At 47.8% G+C, this 23,070-nt stretch overlaps 1 protein-coding gene across 2 annotated transcripts in view; it reads left to right on the top strand.

Annotated features, from left to right (window-relative positions):
* The window catches only part of NOC2L (NOC2 like nucleolar associated transcriptional repressor), a 45,928-nt gene that overhangs the window by 4,914 nt on the left and 17,944 nt on the right, over positions 1-23,070 (top strand). For both annotated transcript variants that reach the window (XM_065696617.1, XM_065696616.1), the window contains exons 8-15: positions 1,692-1,802; positions 4,391-4,504; positions 5,150-5,338; positions 6,725-6,864; positions 10,797-10,908; positions 17,123-17,236; positions 17,371-17,472; positions 22,114-22,257. In XM_065696617.1, the coding sequence (XP_065552689.1) occupies positions 1,692-1,802; positions 4,391-4,504; positions 5,150-5,338; positions 6,725-6,864; positions 10,797-10,908; positions 17,123-17,236; positions 17,371-17,472; positions 22,114-22,257 (1,026 nt within the window). The remainder of the gene's footprint in view (positions 1-1,691; positions 1,803-4,390; positions 4,505-5,149; positions 5,339-6,724; positions 6,865-10,796; positions 10,909-17,122; positions 17,237-17,370; positions 17,473-22,113; positions 22,258-23,070) is intronic.

Here is a 23,070-nt window from a genome sequence, read left to right as displayed (position 1 = left end):
GAGGCAGATGGGCGTTTAGCAATAAACAGCAGTGTTAGAGTCGTTTTTCTCTTTGGGAAGACAGTTACTCTAATTTGAGGGTAACTTTCTGGTTATCACAATACTGGGAACCTTGGGTATTGGTTTCTGTGCCTTGTGTAGTGGAGAATAAAGAAGACTGGCTGAGACTGCTGTGGGCAAAAGCAATCTCAGTGAGTCTAAAAGCCTTGGACATCTGAGGTTGTGTCTATACAGTTCACTGGCTTGTTTTGGAAGTATTTGGTCTAAAGATGTGGAAGTTCATAGAGTGGTTGGGTCAAAATAGGCAGCCTGGGTTAATATTCTGGTACTTTCCTGTCTCAGTTTGCCTGAAAACTTACTATGTAGTGGGTTTTAAAGTAGGTTGCAGTGTTGTGCTCCTGTATTGTGCATCTTCAGTTCAATTTTTGGCATTATGATCTTGCCACTTGCAATAAATGTGAAGGATGTAACGTTAATAATCTCACATATGACATTTCCAAGTATGATTGTGTTCCATCCCACTAGGATACTCATCCATCTCCAGTTGCTCATGTGGTTCAGAGACAATGGATGGATTAGTTCTGAAGGAAATTTCAACCCCCAGTTAATTTTTCGATTGCTTCATCATAATCCTCAAATTGGGAATACCAAAAACACAATAACAGCTGAAATACTCATTGTTCAGAAGCTGAAGGAAGGGCATATAAGAAGAAGAACATGCTGATGTCTTAGCTGTAAGCTGGCAGAATGACTTAGCAGAAAGAGCATTTTGTGGTGCCTCTTGCCAGCAGCAGGAGATTGCAGCAGCAGAAGAAAAACTGGCAATGCAGTCCTGATGAAGTATCCCTGGTCCTGTGCTTGCTTCCAAATCCCCTTTGTCCCAGGCTTCACTACAATGTTCTTCTAGCACAATATCTTCTTTCCTTTTAGTATGTGAGGGACTTTGCAAAGAGACGTGCTCAGTCCAGAATCCTTGCAGTGCAAGAAGGAGAATGAGGAGGAAAGTTTAAAGTAGAAGAAATGCCTCTGCTTCCAGTAACTGGAAGGCAAGAAGGGGCACTGCCTCAGGCATAATCTGTCTCAGATTGAAGTGACTTTGAGTCATTTCATCTTCACGTTAAAATTGCAAACATTTCTGGGTTTGGCTCCAAGTCAACTGAAACAATATATTTCTTAATAGCTTGTCTAACCTTTTCCTTGAGCTAGAGTTAACCTCTTGATACCCAAGAGTATTCCAGCTTCCCATGAAAGAAATCCTGGTGAAATCCATTAAGTTCTCAAGTTCAGATGGCCTTTTTCCAAACCTTGTGTAGACTGAGGGTGTCTTCGTCATGCTTTGACTGTAGTGAGACAGCACTGGTGTCCTGCCATCTATAAGATGTCTTAAACTGCTTTTGCAGTGTACACAGGTGAGGTTTTATGTGATGAGCTCAGGTGCCATTAACAATCCAAGTCCAGTAGCCTGAGCTCACATTTGCCAGGGTGATGTACTTTCAGGGGTGTGATTTAACCCACCACATGTCTGTTTCTTTCCTGATACAGCTTTTGTGAGTTTGCTTGAGCTTCTTCCTATGGAAGGCTGGTATTCCAGGCATTTATTAACAGAAGTACTTGGAAACAGCTTAATGGTAAAAGAAGAGGTAATAGGGACTATGCATTAAATGGAATCATGTTTTCTTCTCCCTCCGTAGCTCCTGTCTTGTTTAACAGAAGCCTCAGTTGGTGCAGCAGTCCTTCAGCATGTCAGTTCTATAGTGCCTTACTTTTTGTCCTTTCCAAAGCAGTGCCGTGCACTTCTCAAGGTAAGGTGATGTCCTCCGTGTCATTTGAATCCAAGTTACTTCCTTAACCCCTTCTGATGAGCCTCTTGTGGTATTTGGGTTGTATTCCATGACACCTCAGTTGTTTGTACTTCTCTTCCCTTGCTTTTCTTTTTGTTCTGGAAAGGATTCCTGCTTCTTTTGTGTCACCTTTTCTAGGTGTCATGAAGTGCTGTCACACTGAGGTGGGTGGGCATGTAGCTCTGCGTGTAGCTACTACTAATCCCTATGCCAAGTGACACGGAGGTGTTCAGGGGAAGCTGTCTGCTTCCTCAGTGCAGATGGAGTAATTGCTGCCTGTGTGCTGAGTGTGTGTATGTCTGTGATACTATTTCCCTCTCAAGAGCTGGGGGTGGAATGTATTTGCAGCAACTTAGTCACAACTGCTGAGCACTTAAGAAAAACAAAGGGGGTGTGGAAGAGGGCAACGGGTGGCATTTAAATGGAAAGCTTCAACACAGCATTTAAATGAGGCTGGGAACCCTTTGATGATAAAGATAACTGCTATACAGTGATGGGAGGCTGGTGTGCCTCATATCTGGAGGTGTAGCAGTCTGCTCACTGCTACAGTAGGGAGTTTAGGCTTTTTCAGCCCTGTGGTTGGAATCTTTCTGATTTCCTATAGAGTTCATTCAGCGAGACCTGGACAGGCTGGAGAGTTGGGCGGGGAGAAACTTGATGAAATTTAACAAGGGCAAGTGTAGAGTCTTGCATCTGGGGAAGAACAACCCCATGTACCAGTACAGGTTGGGGGTTGACCTGCTGGAAAGTAGTGAAGGGGAAAGGGACCTGGGGGTCCTGGTGGATAGGAGGATGACCATGAGCCAGCAATGTGCTCTTGTGGCCAAGAAGGCAAATGGCATCTTAGGGTGCATTAGAAAGGGAGTGGTTAGTAGGTCAAGAGAGGTTCTCCTCCCCCTCTACTCAGCCTTGGTGAGGCCGCATCTGGAATATTGCGTCCAGTTCTGGGCCCCTCTGTTCAAGAAGGACAGGGAATTGCTTGAAGGAGTCCAGCGCAGAGCCACAAAGATGATTAAGGGAGTGGAACATCTCCCTTATGAGGAAAGGCTGAGGGAGCTGGGTCTCTTTAGCTTGCAAAAGAGGAGACTGAGGGGTGACCTCATCAATGTTTACAAATATGTGAAGGGTAGGTGTCAGGATGATGGAGCTAGGCTTTTTTCAGTGATATCCAGTGATAGGACAAGGGGCAATGGGTGTAAACTGGAACATAGGAAGTTCCACGTTAACATCAGGAAGAACTTCTTTACTGTAAGAGTGACAGAGCACTGGAACAGGTTGCCCAGGGGGGTTGTGGAGTCTCCTACACTGGAGATATTCAAGGCCCGCCTGGACAAGTTCCTGTGTGATGTACTGTAGGTTACCCTGCTCTTGCAGGGGGGTTGGACTAGATGATCTTTTGAGGTCCCTTCCAACCCTTGGGATTCTGTGATTCATTACTACAGATTACTAGGTTTTGAGGCACCAGCCATCATTGTGGTCCTGCTGTCACAGATACTTCCTGACAGGGCCTGACACATCCAAGTCAATCTATGCTCTGAACAGGTAAGCGCAGGCAGGCCTGGGAAGAAGCAAATCTATTCACTTGCTTCTCGAGAAGTTAAGAGAGACCAATATAAAATTGCTTTATGCAATGCAGAGATGTGTAAAACTCTGATTAATGAGTGTTCATGTCAGTGGTGGGCTGTCTGTTGGCCCAGACCTCTACATAAACTAACTTACCCTTCTGCAGCTGGTGTGGGTGTTTTTATGCTGCACTGGGTGCTCATCGTCATGCCTGTACCAGTGACTAAGGATATGGCTCATCAGAAGTGCTGCCTTACGCAGGTCCTGTGTCTGGCTCCAAACCCTATTCTGTTGCTTGAATTAATACAGTGAAGGCCTAGGGAACTGGAATTAAGTCAGAACTATCACGAGGAGATACATTTTGGGAATTACAACCTATTTGCCTAGAGGGGAAGAGCATTGATAAATTCAGGACTCAAACCCTGGTGTCCCCTATCCAGAGACAAATACATTTTGAATAGCATTCTTTGAGGAGCTGGAATTTGGGGCTCATGGTAACTGTAGTTGTATTCTGCAGAATGCAGCGTAAGACCTCAAAATCACTCTTTTAGTTGGGCTGGAAGGTGTATTGGCCAAGTGTGTGATGCAGTGTGGTATTGCTGTCTTGGGGATGGTGAGGAAGATTAGGAAAGCCCAGGAGATCATCACATGCACAGGCTGGTGGTGCCTGTGCTCAGCAGCTCAACTGTGTATTTAGGTCCCTGAGTAAGAGCGCATTTGTTTTTGACATGCTAGTTTTGGACAGTTTCCTTTATTGCTTCTGGAAATGTCAGCCTTGCCTTTTGTGCGGTCTCACAGCTAGAGTGTGAGGACAGAATGGCTGCCAGTGCTGTGGCTGATGCTGTGACAACACAGCCTGCCATCTTTGTGTCATCTTCCTCCTCACTTGCTTCTATGGTGTGAAGGAGGGAAGCTCAGGCCTCTCTGTAACCAGGAAGGGCTCTTTATCCCTTCACTTACCTGCGTCTTTTTATGTTCTGTTCTAGCAAGCAATTAGTTTGTGGAGCACAGGGGAGGAAACAGTGAGAGTCCTGGCCTTCCTTGTGCTGAACAAGATCTGCCGCTACAAGAAGGAGCTGTACCTGAGTCCCTTGCTCAAGGTAAGGCTGGTACTTCCTGTACTCTGTAGCTTTTCTTTCTCATATTACATGCAATGACCTCAGAGCAGCCTGTTGGGTAGGGCAGGTGCTGGGGATGATGCTGGCTACCTCCAGAAAATCAAACAGGGAAGAACAGAGCGATATCCTGCTTCCTATTACTGTCCTTCCTGCTGGAGGTGGTCAGAGTCATAGCAGGGAAGGCTGCTGGTACTCATCTATCTACTGGATAAGTACTCATCTTCAGACTTGAGGGCTTTCCTCAAGTGCTCACACACTACTTGGTGCTACTGAGCTGCTCTGATCTTTCAGCTAATAGCTGAGGTTGCCAAGTGTAGTTTGCTTAGATACCACTGTTACAGAAAGAGGACTGTGACCAACCTCACAATGTATGGCTCAAAGCCATTTTACAGTTCTCCTTGCAGAGAAACAATGGTATGGACAGCTCCAAGCTCTGCTAAACAGTCTCTTTCTCATTTTCCCTGAAGAAACAGCAGGCTGGATTATTATTTTCCCATATTCCCTTGAAATGACTTGTAAAAGGAACAGTTCACCCCCGGTTTGGACATACCTGGGTGGGGAATGCTAGTGAAAGAATGGTTTTGTTCTGTTTTATATGGTTGTAATCTTATCCTCTTTTCTGCACAGCAAATGTACATAGCCTTTGTGAAGAATTCCAGATTCACCTCTCCGAATGTCCTGCCCATGATCAACTTCATGCAGCGCACGCTGACAGAGATGTATGCCCTGGACACACACACGTCTTACCAGCATGCCTTCATCTATATCCGTCAGCTCGCCATTCACCTGCGCAGCGCAATGACCATAAAGAAGAAGGTGGGTACACATCAGTGTGGAATGAATGTATCCCTCTTCTAGGGACTGGGAGCTTCAGAGATCACCCTGTAGTCTGTGTTATTTCAGCAAGGATGGAGAGAAAAGGTACCTGCAGGGTGGGAGTCACTTTGCCCTCCCTAGTTTATAAGAGTTTGTGGTGCACTTCCCATCTTCTGCCATGGGCACTCTTTTTTGCACTCTGAAGCTGCTGTTTACAGCCTGTGTCACAAAACCTCAAGGTAAAGAAGATTAGGAGCCAACCCTGGTGTGCGCATCTTTGCAGTGAAGTCCATGCTATTTAAAGGACTTAATTGAACAAAGCAGCTCAGACCTTTTAGGAGCAGCCCTGATTTCAGCCACCTCTAGTCTGACCTTGGAAATCTGAGTGGGATTGCTAATCCTGGCTTTATGCATGTTTAGCAAAACAGACCCCTATGGATTAATTGTTCAGCTGCTCCCAAACATGGCAGGATTGGCGACCACTTAAATCTCCTGGCTATTCAGACATGGGGATAAATGAGCAGACATAAATGAAGTCTGGGCTGCATATGCCCTAATTGGATTGCATTGGCTTCTTACACCCTGAATTCTGGCCCAGACAAGAACTAAATCCAGTGGATTTCACAGCTGGGGTGGGTTGTAGGAACTTGAGATGACAACTGCACAAATCCCAGCAATAAGCCAATTCAAACTGAGCAGTAGGTGGCTGTGGGGAGTGATTACCAGAGCAGATTGTACCTCTGTTCTATGCAGAAGCTGAGAACAGAGCTTCTCAGTGACCTGGTGAGAGCTGGGAGTGCTCTACCATGTCCAGCTGCAGCTGCTACATAACCTAAGGAATTTGAGTGCAGAGGGGGGAAATTCAGATGAATTCAGATGAATTTCTTGCTGGCTTGAACCTGTACTCTGGCGTTACACACCCTTTTTCTCCCCTCTCTGGTCTGTAGAGGCCAGAAGACAATTTACAAGGGTGTGTTTGAGCTTCCAGCCTTCCTACCTGTGGGAGACCGGGGACTGTGGGTAAATGGAATAGTTAAAGTTTTCCTAATGCTTGGCCACATCCCACCAGCTGCTGTGAGCTGGGTTATTAAATCACCCTTCTCAAATGGGCCGTGCTTGTAAAGAAAAGCAGAGTGTGTGTTGCTCATTACTTCCTTCAGGGCACTAACTAGAACCAAATCATAATGCTGCCAGTGCAGCATCCAAACTTGCTGGTGGATGGTGGCTCAACCACTAGCATCAGAGACAGCTAAAATGTTAGGTATTCCTCTCTCAACAGTGTCCTCTTGGAGAATGCTGGATAGAATGAGACTGCAGAGAAACCAGTGAGCTCCTCTCCAATGCCACATCTTCAAGTTTGTGCCTGTGTTCTTGCCTTTCCTACAGGAGAACTTCCAGTCTGTGTATAACTGGCAGTATATCCACTGCCTGTACTTCTGGTGCCGGGTTCTCAGCACAATCTACCCCAGTGAGGTCATGGAGCCATTGATCTATCCTTTGACACAGGTCATCATTGGCTGCATAAAGTAAGTAGGAGTTCTGTCTTTCAGCTACAGTTCTTTCTCTTGCTCTTGGGGTAGCAGAGCAGTTACCAAGGGGTGTTACTGTTGCATGATTTGGATTTAACCTTGCATTGTAAGGAATTGAGAGCTGCTTCTGAAGTGTTGCAGCTGAAGATGTGTTGTGAGCATATATATGTTTAGATGGTGAGAAAGTTGTGGTGTAGGTTACTCTTTCCCATGCTAAATTCTCTCTATAATAGAAGTTACACAGCCTGGAAAGATTATCCTTGCAGTTGTACGCAGTGACAAAGAGAATGTCCTGACTTGCCTCAGAACCTAACAGTGGCAAAGAACAGAATCACGTCCTCATCTCTAGCTCTGTAAATACAGTTAGGCACAAAAAAAGGCGTCTTCTATTTGTTCGAATTTTAAGAACAAGGACAAGTTTGTTGTTTTTAATGTCTCTGCTGAGAATTTGTCTGTTTTCCTATCAGTTTATATAGAAATTCATATGCTTTGAAATGGCATTGAGGGAATTTCTGCATCTCTGGTGATCTCTGAAATCCTGTTAGCTCCGTTAACCAGATTCTCAGCTTTAAAACACTACCCCCAGCCTTGAAAACCTCCCAAGTGGTGATGAGGATAAGCAGATTTAAATGATCTTTAGAGCATGCTTATATCCCTTTTCTCATCCCCCATGTGCCCAGGCTGCTTCACACTGCTCTTGTAGAGCTTTAGTTGTCTTGCAGAAAAACCTAGGCAGTTTTCTACCTGGCCAGGCAGATAAATCAGCTATGTGGGGCCAGGGGAGTAGAACTGGGTGAATCTCAGCAAGCAGAATAGTTTAGCATCTGTGATGGGCAGGGCTGAAGTTACTGCCTGACAAGGCTTGAAAGATCTGGGAACCCAACAGATGGGTTCTAGGATTGGGAAAATAGAAATAGATCCCACTCTGGCTTCCTTACTGAGCCAAGCCAATGTCCAGGGTATAAAAAGGGTGGCTCCATCCTGGACATAGGCAACTCTTCTCAGTGCTGTCCAAACTGGGACTAACAAGTCTATCTCTGTGCCCCATCCCCTGATGTGGATGGGTCTGTAGCAACTGAGTGGGGTGGAAGAACTTGGGTTGTTCCTATTTGAGGTGAGAGGATACAATAATTTAGCCTGCGGGTCAAGGTATTTCCTCTTCATGGGCCACTTTGTGTGTTTCTGGAAGGCCCATTTAGGGGGGTTCATCTGCTTGAAGGCTGCTTTGTATCTGGCTGCTGCCAGCAGCTTTCCTAGTGGAGATGGCTTCAGTGACCCCTCCCTTTGTGTCTCTGGGCTGCTGAGCTTTGAGGATGCTGTGTAACATCTGGAATAGCTTCTTTCACATCTGCTCCTGATGTGTAGTGCTCTGGGGTACATCCCAAGGGTGATAGTGTTGGGAGACTCCCCTTCCCCAGAGGCTGTTGTACCGGGAGGTGGCGCCTGGCTCCAGCACAAGGGCTGAGCAGGGTGTCTGTCTGTCTGTCCGTGGGACTGATCAGCTCCTGGCCTCTTATGGAAGTGGAATGTGGTGAAACCACCACCCATCACAGGCTTTTTGCTCTAGGCAGGAACCAGGGCAGAACTTGAGAAGTGATTTAAGAAGTTAACTAGTAGAAGGCTGCCTGCTAAAATCAGAACTAGCTCCCTCATTTTCCTGCTCCTTCTTGCTTCCAAGCATCTAAAATGCATTTAAACTACTTTCAGTAATATATACTTCTGAAATAGACCCCATATGTGTCTGGTAAGTTACTTGTGCTCAAGATGTGCTCCAGGGAAGTTGGACAACTGGACAAAGAATTGCTTGAATTAATGACTTCTGACTTTTGGGATGCTGGGAAGGGCCTCATTGCAGAGTTTGCTCATGGAATTGCCATGGAGTAATGGGTGATGCTGTTTTCAAACAGCTGAAGGGTTGCAGTTAGTTTGACCCAAGGTGGGGGGTGGTGGTGTAGCTATTGCACAGATCACAGAGCATGGATATTTCACCTTCCTTGCTTCGCTTTGGGCTTTTCTGTCTCCATACTCCATAAATCCCTCCTTTAGATCTATGTGCTTGCATTTGAGTTGGTAGTTGGGGTTTCTTTGCAGCGGAGTTGTCATAGAAGCTCCTGTTCTGATATCCCTTTTTCCCTCATCTTATAAAGTGGTTTTCTGACCATGTCTATGTGGATTTCTACCTTGCTTCCAGCCTGAGCTGTAGAAATGAAGTTCCTCCCTGGCTTATAGTTAAATGAGGATTTTTGGTGCTTGTTAAGGGTTGGTTTCCAGCCTCTCAGCACATACAGGGCAAGGCACAGCCTCTATGGAGAAGCAAACACAACCTTGGTGTCCCTGAGCAGCTTCCCTTGGTGACCTCTCCTGGCTGGGGGGAGGCTGATGTTGAAAGAAGCTTCTTCTGTCCTCTCTAGCCAGAAGAGGGCTATGGTCACCCAGAAGTATAACAGGAGGAGCTGTAGCAAGTAAATAGAAGCTTGGAGAAGCCTTTAGGCTCTTTTCTGCTCCACGGCCCATGTCCTGGGAGGCATACAGCAGGCATTCCAAGAGGCAGTGATGGTAAGGCATTAGAACTCTCTACTGAGATGAGATGTGAGTCAGTCTGAGCATGCACTGTGGAGTGAGTGGGCAGTTGGACCTTCCCCAGCAGAGCTGGGACCCAGCTGTGTTTTGTATTCTCTGTGCATCCAGCTATTGGGAAGCGGGGCAGATTGTTGCATCCCTGCGTGCACTAAAATTAATGGCCTTGGTTTACAGTAAATCCATACTCTTAACAGGTTTATTCCTCGATCAATTAATTCCTGGGAATGGCTTTCGTCATCTCCACTGGTGTCAGAGCAGGGGTGCAGAGCAGATTTATTCCTGTAATGGATCCAATGATAATTATTTCACTATTTGGAGTTGGGGAGATGTAGGTGATTTATGATGCCTGCTCAAGCATCTTCTCTTTGCCCTCCTGGCTGGCTCTGCAGGCTCTTTGGGGAGGGATTCATTGGTCAGACTTGAGCCTCTTGGAAGTGTGGGGTTTGAGTTGTTTGAAATAGTCCTGGTTAATGCTGAAGCCATCCATGTTTTCAGGTACGGGTCATTCAGAGTGAGAGGTTTCCAGAGGGATACAGGAATAAGGTCTGTGTCCTCTGGCTGATGTGGTGCTGGGGGAGCTGACCCTTCTCGGGCCCAACCTTACAAGTGGACTTGGCTCTACTTCTCTCAATACCTGAGTGCATAAGCATTTGAAGTGGGGGTAAAAGGAAGTCCGGCCTTTTCCCCTCCATGCTCATTACTGGCTGTTCAAATGTACATCTTGCTGCTCTGAAGGAGATGGGAATAACTCTGGATTGGAGAGTTGAAGAGATGCGGCTGTGAGAGGTCACCCTCATTCCTATTCTCCCCTTTATGATATGTGGGTCTTGCTAGCCCAGCTCCTGCCTCAGCAACATTCCACACTAAGGGGTATGTTCAAGTCACAGCATGAACACAGGGTATACAGAGGGTACAGAGCCTGAAATGGGAAGCATATTCCTCCTTGTAGTCTCGCTGGTATGCTGGGGGAGCCCTTTTCTTAGTTAAACTTGCTGCTTTAGATTGCCATTTTACTGCTGGTTCCTACCACTTTTATTGCCTACCAACCTGTGCTGGGAACATGAGAGCTGCAAGTGTTGAGCAGCATCAGTGACAAACTTCATCTGCAAAGCTCTTGTAGCACTTTCTCCCAGCAGAAGCTGGAAACTTGGTGCTGTGGTTGCAGGAATGTGTGTTAGTGTTATAGCTTGAATGTGTGAATCCTGTTTCTAACTGTGGGATAGCTTCAGCAGCTCAGATTGCTGTGCAATACTAAAGCTGTCTGTCTCTTGGAGAGTAGGAAAAGCTCTCAAGTGTCATTGAAGGTTGCAGGTATAAACTTGCCCTAATGTCTATCTCTTTCCCTCTAGGCTAGTACCAACGTCTCGGTTCTACCCCCTGCGCATGCACTGCATCCGTGCACTTACACTGTTGTCCGAGAACACCAGGACCTTCATCCCAGTGTTGCCATTTATCCTGGAGGTTAGTTGCTTCCTGCAGACCTAATAACAGCTGATACCTGCTACCTGATCAACACATTCGTTCACTGTACTTACCAACAGCTCCCAAGGTTGCCCAAGTTGCTCACTTCCCTTTCAAACAGCATCAGACAAGGAGGTATTGTTTGGTTAGCAAATAGAATTAAGCCTTTACTGGCCTGTCAGCAGAGAGTATCTAAGATCAGGTGGGTCCAAAAACGCATTCTAAGGTGGTTTAATGCAGCCAGAATAGGCCGTGGGTTTTGCCAAAGAGGTTCAGAGGCTCAAGTGATTGCAGTAAATCCCCAGTTACTTACTTGGTGCTGCTGGTGTGTTCGTATCTTAGCAAGAAGGGTTTCTACCTGCAGACAAAGGGAAAAGAAAGGAATCCACAAGGGTCTTTGCAACTTTGCTGCCGTGAGAAGGTGGTGCAGAAGTGGTGCAGCCAAATTGCACTGAAGAAGCATGAACAAGGCAGGGTGAGGGATGCAGAAGCCCCAGTAGGTTGGCATGAGGTGGACACTGAAGAGGAGGAGGGAGACTTCTATAATAAATGACCTGAGTCAGCCAAGCTCATTCCTAATCGAGTTCCGTTGAAGCAAAAGGCTTTTGTGGTTTCGTGTTGTTGTAAACGTCCTTTGCAAACCACATCCTCTGAGCCTATGGAAGGCAGTGGTGTTTATAAATCTCCTGCTCTCCTGCCTCCTCTGCTGCTCCGTGGCCCTGCCCTGTGTGGCTTTGCCATTTGCTTGCTTCCTTCCTCTCTTTCATGCATGTTTGACAACCTGCCAACCAGATTTAATGATAGCAGCATCTCCCCTCTGGGGCAGTGGAGCTTGGGGCGAGGATGCTTTTTGTTCTTCCGTGCTCTGAGAGATAAAACCTTTTTCCCCTCGGGGCCTTCCCCCTGCTCTTTGCCTTCTGGCCCCAACACCTCTGCTCTAATCTGTGTGTCAGGCCCCAGCCAGACGTTACCACACTGCACACTGAGCTTCCGCCCGGCTTCCACATCCCAACCACATCCGGTCCTGCTGTGTGAGGCACTGCTCAGTTTAGCTTGTCCAGGTGCTGGTGACAAGGGAGAGATGGGGGCAGGGTAAACGTGTGCATGTGTGTTGCTTGCATACTCTTTCACATTGCTTCATCAGTTATTTTGCTTCAGTTTCTATAATCTAAGAGGAATGGGATGATGTTAAACTCGAACCTCCCTGCCACTGTCAGCTTTTCCCTTCTTTCTGCCCATCTCCTGCAAGTGATCCCTCTAACATTCTGTGGAGTTACCAGGAGCATTCAGGGCTATTCCTTTTGTACTTTCATCTCTTCCCAATTCTTTTCTTTCTGTTGCAATGGTATCTGAGCCCCTTTACAACCCTTAGTGTGTCTCCATAAGCTGTCTCCAGGCAGATGTATTCCAGCTGTGTGGGTGAGGTGGTAGGAAGCTTTAGCACACAGAGGTGAAGTGACCTTTCCAAAGTCCCAGGGTGGCTGTTGGTGATGCTGGAAGGAGAATCTGTATCCTGATGCCCAGCCACAGAGCTTTAACTATGAGCCTGTTTCTACCAGCTTACAAATTTAACAGTGACTTAGTCAGTGGGCATTTGTCCCATGCCACACCATGTCATGAAACAAAATCCATTTAAAGCCCATTGTCCAAACCATTATGAGATTCAAGGATCTGATCAGTGTTTTGGTTCTAAGCAGAAGTAAACTTGAGGGATGTGACAGGAGTCTGGGGAGCAGAATGAAACCTTCCCAGTATAATGTATGCTCTGTTTGATAGGAAGGAGGGAAGGCTGCTCTGTCACTGTTGCAGGTGAATCCAAGTGCAGTAAAAGAATAGCTGTTGAGTTTGTGACCCTCTATTTTGTGCCCTTTTTAAAGAGAGCTTTACATGGCCTTAGAGTGCAGAGTCTATGTGCAAGAAGTGACTGGAACTGTGTTTCCCTTCCCCCTCCCCATCAAGCAAACCCAAGCCTTGCTACCTCTTGTGTCAGCCCTGTCGCTGCTGTGCTTTCCAGAGACAGCAAATTGAATGTCTGTACAATTCCCATAGGCACAGGAATTCCCCAAGCCCCTGCCAATAGCAATAAGAGCTGCCTGCCTGACATCTTGACAAGGGCTGATGCTCTCCAGTGCAGGCATCCAGGGCTGTCTCCCCTCTGACTCCACTTTCCAGGATGGAGCAAAAGCATCTTAGGTAGGAGGTGGCTTGGGAGAGGGTGTGAAGCAGGCTTTATTCTTGCACTGTTACTACCCTTGAAGAGCCTGTGTGATCCCAGGCTCTGCTTTTTCCCATCGCTTCAGTTCCTGTGTGACAGGCAGTAGTTGCTGCAGCAGGAACATCGGTGGCTCATCTGCTAGAAGGTGGAAATCTCCCCCCAGGCACACCTCACATGCCAATTTAAAGCTGGCTTCCCTGGAGAGGGATGGGGAGAGCAGGTTAACCCTGATGTGCTTAGGGAGGCAGCAGTGGTTTCACTTTGACACTTGAATGGCTTGGGTCATGCAGCTTGCTCCAAAGTCCTCAGGGGCTTGGAGTGCTGCATCCAGTGGGTTGTGTCAGAGGAGCTGGTGTGAAGGTTGTACTTGGAGAACTGATAATGCTGGAGCTTGTCCTACATTTAGCACAGATCTGAAATGAGTTTTCTACAAGACTTGGGCTCTTTGCTCCCTTTAAAAGGGAGGCAGAACTGGAAGCTGAGGCAGAGCAAGCTCAGCCACTGCTCCAGCTGAAGATGGATCTTTCCTTTCCCTCATTGTTGTCCCTCCACTGTTACTTTGAAGCTCTTAAATTCTGGATTACAGCCCTACAGGTACCAGGGGTTGAGTGAAATCATGCCTGACCAAGCTAATAGACTTCAGTGAAGAGATGATGGGCTCAGTGGATGAGGGGAGAGCAGTGGATGTTGTTTATCTCCTCTTTATCAAGGCTTTGGATACCATCTCCCATAGCTTCCTCACAGACAAGCTGATGAATTGCAGGCTAGATAAGCAAGCTCTAAGGTGTATTGACAGGCAGCTGATCTTCCAAGGCTTATGCTGTAATCAGGGGCATGAAATCTAGCTAGAGGCTAGTGATGTACCCTGGAAATGGATACTGGGGCTGATAGTGGTTATCGTATTCACTGATGGTTCAAATGGTGGGACAGAGTGGCACCATCAGTAGCCTTGCACATGATACGAAGCTGAGAGGAGGCTGTGTTAGAACTTTGCCAGCAGTTCGATTGTGGTCTTTCCCCTCTGCTGAGCATTAGTGAGCTCACAGCTGGAGTGTTTTGTCCAGTTCAAGGTGTGAGAAACATGGACATGTGGGAGTGAGTCTAATAAAGAGTCACAGAGATGAGGGGAATGGAGCATCCTTTCACGTGAGGTAAAGGCTGCAAGAGTTGGGACTGTTCAGCCTCAAGAAGATGAAGACTGGGGATAAAGGTCCCTGAGCACTGGCACTGGTTGTCCAAGGAGGTTGTGGAATCTCCATCCTTGGGGATGCTCAGACACAATCTGGACATGGAGCAAGGCACAAGATGACTTCCAGAGCTCTCTTTCAACCTCATTCATTCTGTGAATAAAGAGATTTGAAGCCAGATTTCTCTTAATGGCAGTTAGTGCTGAGAGGCAATAAGCGGAAACTGAGATACAGGAGGTCCCACATAAGCACTGGGAGGGGGAAAGCAACCCCAAACCCCACCCCCCAAAAACACCCCACCAACAGTTTTATAGGATGAAGCTAGAACAGGCTGCATAAATCAGTGTCTTCCCTTGGAGATACTCAAGAGTAGGAGGCTGATGCCAGGCCTCAGGGGGAGCTGCAGGCAGGCCCAGCAGAGCCCTGGCTCCTGCTGTGAGCTGGCCCAGAGCAGCCAGCTTTGGGTTGATCAAAGGAGATGCCAGGAGGGTTTTGCTAGAGCCTGAGGGAAAGAGATGAGGGTTGGATGGGGTGGAACAGTGTGAGTGCTGTGGGTGCAGAGTTGGGTCTCTGGTTTGCACTCTGCCAGTATAAACTGTATCTGAGCACCCTTCTCACTAGCCACATGGAAGTCATCTGTGAGCTTGAGCTTGCCAAGACGCCTTCCCCTTCCTGCCTCTGTTGCTCTGTCCTTTCCTCTGTGGTTATCACTTAGCCAAATTCTTGCCTTTTGCTATTTTGTGGCCCTCTAGTCCCTCATTACCACCTTTCCGCCCTGCTCCAGCATTCCTAGCCATCAGTCATCCTCTCCTGCATAGTCTGGAGATGGGGGAACCACATTTTCCCCCTATCCCACACATCCTGACTGGGGCCTGGGAGAGTTTCAGACCCCCTGGTTGTGTTTCCCCCCTTGCCTAGAGGCATCCCCAAGGGCCTGATGCCTTTTGCTTTAATGTGTCTGACCTTCGGGATCAATACTGCTGTTTTGGCCAAAGAAATAACCGTGCATAACAAGGTTTATAGCATCGATTCCCAGGCCTGGTGCTCTTTGTTTTCACAAGCCACCAGGTTTGCCCCCCCCACCTCCTTCCAAATAATCTGGATTGACAAATAAAATGTACTGAAATCAATAGTCGTCTCCATGCTTTGCTGCCCTGGGGGCACTGGGGTGACCTGAACACCCTCCCTTGCCTCCTCACCTCAGCCTCTAGCAATCAGCGTGCTGCATCCCCACCTTGCTGGGCTGCTTGGGGGCTGATGATGAATGTCTTGCTGCTGCAGAGAGGCAAGGGAAATTATTTCCTGCTTAGGAGTGCAATTCATAAGCTTTGGGGACAGGGAGAGAGAAGCTTTGTGCTGCTTTTGAGGTGCTCCAGAGTATGGGTGAGCAGGATGTGCTCCTCAATAGCTTCCTCAATGGTTATCATATCATTATAAGTGAACATCTCCCCTGATTGCTACTTGTTGTTCCCTGATGGGTGTCTCTGGGAAGCTGCCTCACATCAAGGTGGCTTTACTGCTCTTACCATCTTTCTCCTGAGGTCTGCCTCTGTCAGCATAGGAAAGAGCATCTTTCCTATCTTTTGCTCCTTCCTGTGTCACAGCTTCAGAGGAAGAACAGCACAACAAGCAAGGGTTATTGCAGTAACAGTACCCTGTTGCCTACTCAGGGCAGAAGGACCAAGGCACATTGTGGCTTGAGCTGATTTCAGCTGAAGATCACTTCTTTGTGTGCCAGATGTGGCCTTACAGGGCAATGAATGGAGATTCTCATTCATTCATGTTACTCTTTCCCCAGTGAAGCTGGGAAACTCCTCCCAAAAACGAGTAAGGAAAGGGCTTTCCTAGTTCTTAGTCTCCATTCCAATTTGTTAAGTTTTAAGGCAATAATGGCTCTTCTGAATTAAAGCCAAGCTTGAGAGCCACACACACATGTGACCTTCCTCTCTGTTTTCTTCTTTCTACTATGTCAGCTTCATACCTTCATATTCCTCTCCCCAGCCGTTATCATTAAGCTCTGGAAGAACACAAAAGCCAAAGGTTCAGGTCTGCCTTTTGCCTAAGCATCCATCTGAACCCCAGAGCTTGTGTGTGCTCATCACTTGGATGATGCACAGGGTGCATGGACTCCTCTCAAACTCTGGGAAGGAGCCAGCATGTTCCATGAGCCAGCAATCAGATGGCCATGGGGAATAATCTGCACTAATTTAGTTAGAATTGGTACAAAGGACAGCCATGAGAAATGGGTTAGAATAAAAACCTTGCCTGGTGAGGGGTGTTCATAGAGTAATAGAATGGTTTAGGTTGTGAAGGACCTTAAGATCATCCAGTGCCAACCCCCTGCTATGGGCATGAATAGGACTTACTGGTTTCTGCTTCCTTGGACGGTTGTTTCAGTGACAATAAAAGGGTAACGGATTTGGTGTAAGCAACATTTAGTATTGCTTGTTCCCTAAGGGACAGCTCCAAAATGCACTCAGGCTTTGTAGTATGATCTTTCTGCCCATGAGAAGCACGAGTCTGAGGAACAAAGCTTGAGTTTCTTGTGCTGTTGCTTGTGTTGGTTTCCTTTGACTCACATTTCTGGGGCATCTTTCACACCCAGGTCTCTAAAGCTTCAGGTGTGGTTGGTGTTTGCTCCCTGCCTGTCCCTTGCAAAGGTATTTAAGCAAGCTGGGGGACAGTGATCAGAACAGGCAAGCAGGAATCAGGATTTGTGGATTGTCTTCTCAGCTCTGCGTGATCTTAGTTGAGTCATTTGGTATTTGGTTCGTGCTGGGATCATCTTTACACTCATTCTTTTCCGGTGTAGGTTTTCCAACAAGTGGATTTCAACAAGAAGCCAGGACGTATTAGTGCTAAGCCTATAAACTTCGCAGTGATCTTGAAGCTTTCCAATGCCAACCTGCAGGAGAAGGCCTATCGAGTAAGTGGAACCCCAGCACAGCTTCTCTAAGCAACAGGGTTGCCCTGTCTTTGTGTTCCTGTCCTTAAGCTGGAGACTCATTTCCCCAGGTTTAGTTCCTATCTGATATCTCTATTTCTCCTTTCCCTGCTCAGGATGGACTCATCGACCAGCTCTATGACCTGATGCTTGAGTATCTTCATTGCCAAGCCTACAGCATTGGATTCCCAGAGTTGGTTCTCCCTACTATCATTCAGGTAAGGTTTAAGACTCTTCTTGTTCATGCTGTAAGTGTGCACAAAGCAGGATAAAGTTGTTTAAGCTAACGGGGAACTCGGGATGGTCCTCGTAAGGTGAGGGAAGAGCCATTTGCCTTTTCTTAGTTACAGTTTTCTTTGTGTTTTGGGGAATTGTTAGGAAGGAGCAAATCTCTAGCGGCATCCCATCTAATTAGGAGGCTGAAGGTAGGTGACAGTGGAGTTGGTTGCTCTTTTGGAAGCCAGAGTGGAACAGAGGGCTGTGTAACTGCTGCAGAGATGTGGTTTTGACTACTGAGCGCAGATGAGTTCTTGGCTGTTAGAATTGTGTTGTCTCAGAGCAGTATCTGTGCTGTGATCCCATGCTTTTCCTTGCCTCACAACCTCCCTCATGCTCTCCACAAGATGGCAATCTTCCCTCCTTACACAGTGCTTCCGTCGACTGGGGCACTTTCTCCCTAAGTCCCTCCCTACAAACCAGTACAGTTCTTGTCTCCCACCTAACAGTGGTGCCTGCAAAGTAGTCTCCTTCCCCTCTCCCCTGCCATTCCACAGTGCAGGATGTTCTTCCTAACCACGTCCTGTTTACATACTTCATTGTCTGCAATCAAACTGCTGAAGAGTGCTGTGCAGCTGGGTGCATTGTGCATAATCCTTCCCTAATACCTTGCTAGCTGGGTGGCTTCAGTTTTGAATGAGCAGTGACCTCTCTGCTTTGAACAGGAAGATTGCTTAGTGCAAACGTGTTGGAACTTGTTCCCTCCTTGCCTCTCAGCCCTATTTTTAACTCATGAGCAGCACATATCACACTGTTACATCCTCTATGGGGACATGAACCGCTGCTTTGGTGCCTGCCAAGAGACCCAGTGCCTGCACATCTTGCTGTTGTGATGCCTCTGGTTGATGTGGGTGCAGTGTCTCAGTGGGGACCCACTTGGGTCTCATTTCTGCTCTGTGTAATAGGCATCTGTCAGGCGCATGACTCTTGGCTGGGTCCCTGCAGCTTGGCATGGCCCATGCCGAGCTGGCAGCAGGGTGCTTTGGCTAATGTGAGCTGACAGGCACTCTCTGTGCTAAGGGAGCAGCTCCTGTGCTTGCTCTTTGCGTGCCTCTCCCTTATTGGCAGTGAACAAGGCCCTTTCCTCTCAGCCAGCAGCTGCTGAGAGCATCGGAGCTGTCGGAGCCGATGTTCTAGCTGGGATGAGAAACGGCTGACGGCCCTCTGGCACCCAGCACCCTGTGGCTTCCAAACACACCCTGGGACCAGCCTCTGTTTCTGCAGAGAATTAATGCTATCACATTTCTAGTTGGCTGCCACTAACCACAGCCTCGTGGCGTCTGCTGGGCTGGGGTGCTGAGGTTGGCTTCCCAAAATCTCCGAGTCTTCGGGAAAGCGTGTGTGTGTGGGGAAGGCTTTTCTCCTGGAAAGCTTCCAGTTAACTGTACAAATCCATCTGTCCTGATTCTTCCTCTCCGATGAGCTCACGCTTCTCTCAGTGCCGTGTCGTAGGGGCTGTGTTCCAGCTGGCGAGGGGTTGAGTTCCTTGTCTTCTGGTCAGCGGCTTTGGGAGCAGCCAGGCTGAACTGCCCTCAAACTGAGCTGTCACAATCCGCCTTGCCTGGAAGGCAAGGAAGCACCCCAGCACGTTAAAGGAAAGGAGAGGCAGAGCAGGAGACAGTTCAAAGGATCCTGTTCTGCCCAGCTGCTGGCACGACCCTATGGTGGTACTGTCTCCACAGGCTGGTAAGGAGTGCAGAGCCTCTGTGTCTGGATGCTTGGAAGAGACTGCCTCTTCCCTTCCCTCCTCTAGAGCCTTGGCAGGCATCACATAGGGACGTTAAAGGGAAAATTGGGCAGGATAAGGGGGGGAAGTTCTGCTGGGTGAAGGCAGGAGATGGCATGGCCGAGGCACAACCTGCAGCTACAGAAGGGCAGGAGGTGCTGGTTTGCCTGGCCAGCAGCCACTCCTGCTGCTTGCGCTCTATCCCCAAGCTGAATATTCCCTCTGCTTTTTGTGGGTGAGGGATTGGGCTTGATCTGGGTTCCCTGCAACACATGCCCAACCCCTTCAGATCATTTCTGGTTCCCTGCGTCGCTTACAGGAAGAGGAGCCCGGGTTTTGCTGTGGTCTCTTAGGGTGTAAACCACTGGTGTTTAAGGCAGGCAGTTGGACAGCATCAGTCCCACTGATCACAGAGCTGCTTAGCTGGGAACCAGTGTGAGATGTTAATGATATATATGCACACACACACGTGTTCTGATTGCTTTTATTCTGCAGAGATATGACTGTTGTGTTTGGCAGAGTGCAAAAAGACACACACAGAGTCCCTTTCTCTCCTCTACCTTTTACCTTCTTGGTTGTGTTCCCTGCCTCAACACAGCAGTGAGGTCTCATTGTGTTTCATTACTGTCTGTGGCAGACAGTGGTGGGACTGTGAGGGATTGCAGGGGTAGGAGAGAGGAGGAGTGGGGGGGGAGAAGAAGAAATGAGGCACAGGGCTGTGAAAGCAACCACCCAACACAGCCTGCACAGATAGAGGCAGAGATTCTGCAGGATTTCTGGTGACACTTCTGCAGTGGAAGAGAAATGATAATGTATGTGGCAGCGGATGGAATGGATCTGGGGCTGCAGCTGGGGGGATCAAGTGAGATAAATTGAATGACAAATGCGTCTCTCAGTGGAGATAAATATGCAGCACCTATAAAAGAATGGTTTAGAAAGAGGGGGGTGAGACTAGGACAGTCTAGACCAGCAGAATGGTTTTGCCGAAGGTTTCTCTGTACTTGTTTGATGGGCTGGATGCCTTGTGGAAAGGGGGAAGTGTTCATTTTAACTCCCATTTTCCCAAGTTGGATGTGCCATGGCAGGTTGGGTGTATGCTGGGGATAAAGGGACAAGAGAAGTCCATGCTGTTAGGTGATGGGGGACATTCTTCATGTGTGTAGCAGACAGCAGAGCTGCAGCAGGAGAGCAGTGTCCTGACAGAGAGGGGCTAGGTGTGACTGTCACCTCTTGATCAACATTTAATACCTACTCACATGTGAGATTAAGCAAGCTTATAGGCTTGATGGGAAGGAGACATCATCTTCCTTCCTCCAGCTCTGTGTTTTGTGGCAGAACATTTGAAGCCAAAGTAGAGAAGGCAGGCCTATGTCTGCTGGCTAGAAACCCTTCATCTCTATCATGATAGCATCTGCAGGTCCCAGCTGAGAGGAATGTTCCATTGTGGTTAACCATTATCTTTCGCCTTATTTCTCTTTCTCTAAATCAAGTGTCTGTGCATTGTATATTTGTGTGTGTGTGTATATATATATATATATATGGCTCTAACAAAGAGCTTGGCCTGCAGAGTTTGGGCAGCACTCCAGAGGCTTGTCTTGGAGTTGGTGAAAACTGTTAGCAGACACTGTAGTAAACTGGAATTCAAGCCATGAGTCAATGTGGACATCCCCATCTCTCTTTCTGTCAGCGAGAGCTTCCACTGCTTCCTCAGCTTTTAGTTTGGAGGTGGCAGAACAGTGCAGTGGTGTTGGAGGCTGGTTTGTATTGGGAGGGGAAATCTTTAGCAGAGAGAAAAGAGGTTTGCTTGAGAACAACTGAGATAAAACAGAAACCAACACAAAAACGTGCAATAAAGTCTCTTTGTCTGACAGTAGTGAAGTGCCTTGGATGCAGAGAGAGAGCAGGGCCACATTCTCTGTGAGTAGGATGGTCCTTGCCCTTTCTGGCTGTAACAAGGTTTGTGTTTTCCTGGCACAGTGGCTCTTGGCCTGAGGGTTGCATGTAAGGTCTAAAAGAGAGCATCCTGTAGGCACCTGCTGCACAAGTTGTCACAGAGAGGCTTATTTTGGACATTGTTGTGTGATGGGGGTGTGGATTTGCACCCTTAAACAGTCAGAGGTGCCAGTTGGAGCTGGGTTGGGACAGTCAAACGTAAAGCAGCTTCACCCCATGTCATCCTTCTGTCCTGAAGGAGAAGCACCACGTTTCCCTCTGTGCTGTGACAGAGACTCTTACACCCAGTCCACAGGCACTTCCACCCCAGTTTGAAGTCTCTTCTCAAATTCTGCCTCCAGTCCCAGCATCAGTCTCATCCACAGCCTCTTGTATTTGGTGTTCCCATTCCAACACTGACCGTCCTTTTCCTAGAAACCCTTTATCATGATAACAACATCTGCAGGTCCCAGCTGAGATGAAGGTTCCAGTTTCTTGTGCTTTTGGTCATCTATCATCCACGTATCCACTGTTATTTCTTGTCTCTGCATCTGGTTCACAGTCCCTCATCCTATTTGGCTGAGCAGGAGACAGTGATACTGCAGCTGTGATGCCATCTAGGAGCAGAGGCCAAAGAGAGCTCAGGCTTTATTTCCTGCTGGCTGCTTGGATTCCACTGATAACTCTTTTCCAGAAAGAAGCAGTGTTACAGGGTGCAAAGAGCTGGGTTTGAGCTGGATTCTCTACAAACATCTGGCCTGTCACTGCATCCTCCCAGCCCGGGGTAGCAGGACCCCAAGGGTGATACACTGGGGTATGGTATGAAGCGAAGGGAAGAGGTGCCCCATGCTGTCACTGGGGGTGGGATCTCTTTATGGAAATGATTACATTGCTTTCATTCTTGCTCTCTTTGTCTTCCTCCCAGCTAAAATCCTTCCTGAAGGAATGCAAGATTGCCAACTACTGCAAGCCTATCCGACAGCTCCTGGAGAAACTGCAGGAAAACTCTGCCTACATCTCCAGCAGGCGTCAGAAAGCTGCCTTTGGCGTGGCCAGCAAGGAGGCTGTGGTGAGCCTGCTCCTTCCATCTGGGCTTCCTGGAAAGACAGGCTGCTGCTGCTGGGGTTGGGCCAGTGGCAGAGGGAGGGGGGACAATGGGATCATGGAAACGGGAGGGTGTGAGGTGGGGCAGATGTTCACAAACAACTGGACACAGCAGGGCTCTGATGCTGTAGCTGGCAAGAGCCTCATGGAAAAGAGTCCATAAACCGTGCCCTTCTATTATATGCCTTCTATTATGTGCCTTCTGTTATTTATAACACAACAGACATGCATGGAAGCGCCTTGCTTTGCTGGGTCATCTTTGATGAGAAGCTTCTTGGTTTTCATCATACATTCCTGTGCCAGTTTGTGCCTGAAGTGATGGGGGGGATTCTGCTGCCTCTCTAAGTGTGGTGTTTACTCCTAGTCTGTAGAGACCAGACTCCAGCAGTGTAAAACCCAGCCATTGGCAGACTGATATCTGGCAGTTCAGGATCCTGAGGCAAGCCTTTCCCCATTTTCCTGGGCCCTTGTGGAGACAGAGCTATAGAATCAGGGAAGTTATGAGCCGTAAGAACAGTCATCAAGCATCTTGCACTGCAGTTGCTTCTCAAGAGAGATCCTGGTGTATTCTTCTCTCTGCAGCCTAAGCATCCTGCCTGCAGAGCAAATGCTGAGCATATCTGACACCTAAAAAAGTTGCTTTGGATCTGGGTGGTTCTTAATGCCTGTGGAGTAGTTGAGTTAAACATTGGGATTCTGCCTTAGTGAGGAGATAAAGAGGAGTTGCCTCTGGTGATGATGGAGGCCCCCCTCTTGTCTTAGGAAATGAACTGTAGCA

Source organism: Lathamus discolor, chromosome 16 (genome assembly GCF_037157495.1).
Source record: "Lathamus discolor isolate bLatDis1 chromosome 16, bLatDis1.hap1, whole genome shotgun sequence".
NCBI lineage: Eukaryota > Metazoa > Chordata > Aves > Psittaciformes > Psittacidae > Lathamus > Lathamus discolor.
Note: the sequence above shows the minus strand (reverse complement) of the source record. Positions and strands in the feature narration are given on the sequence as shown.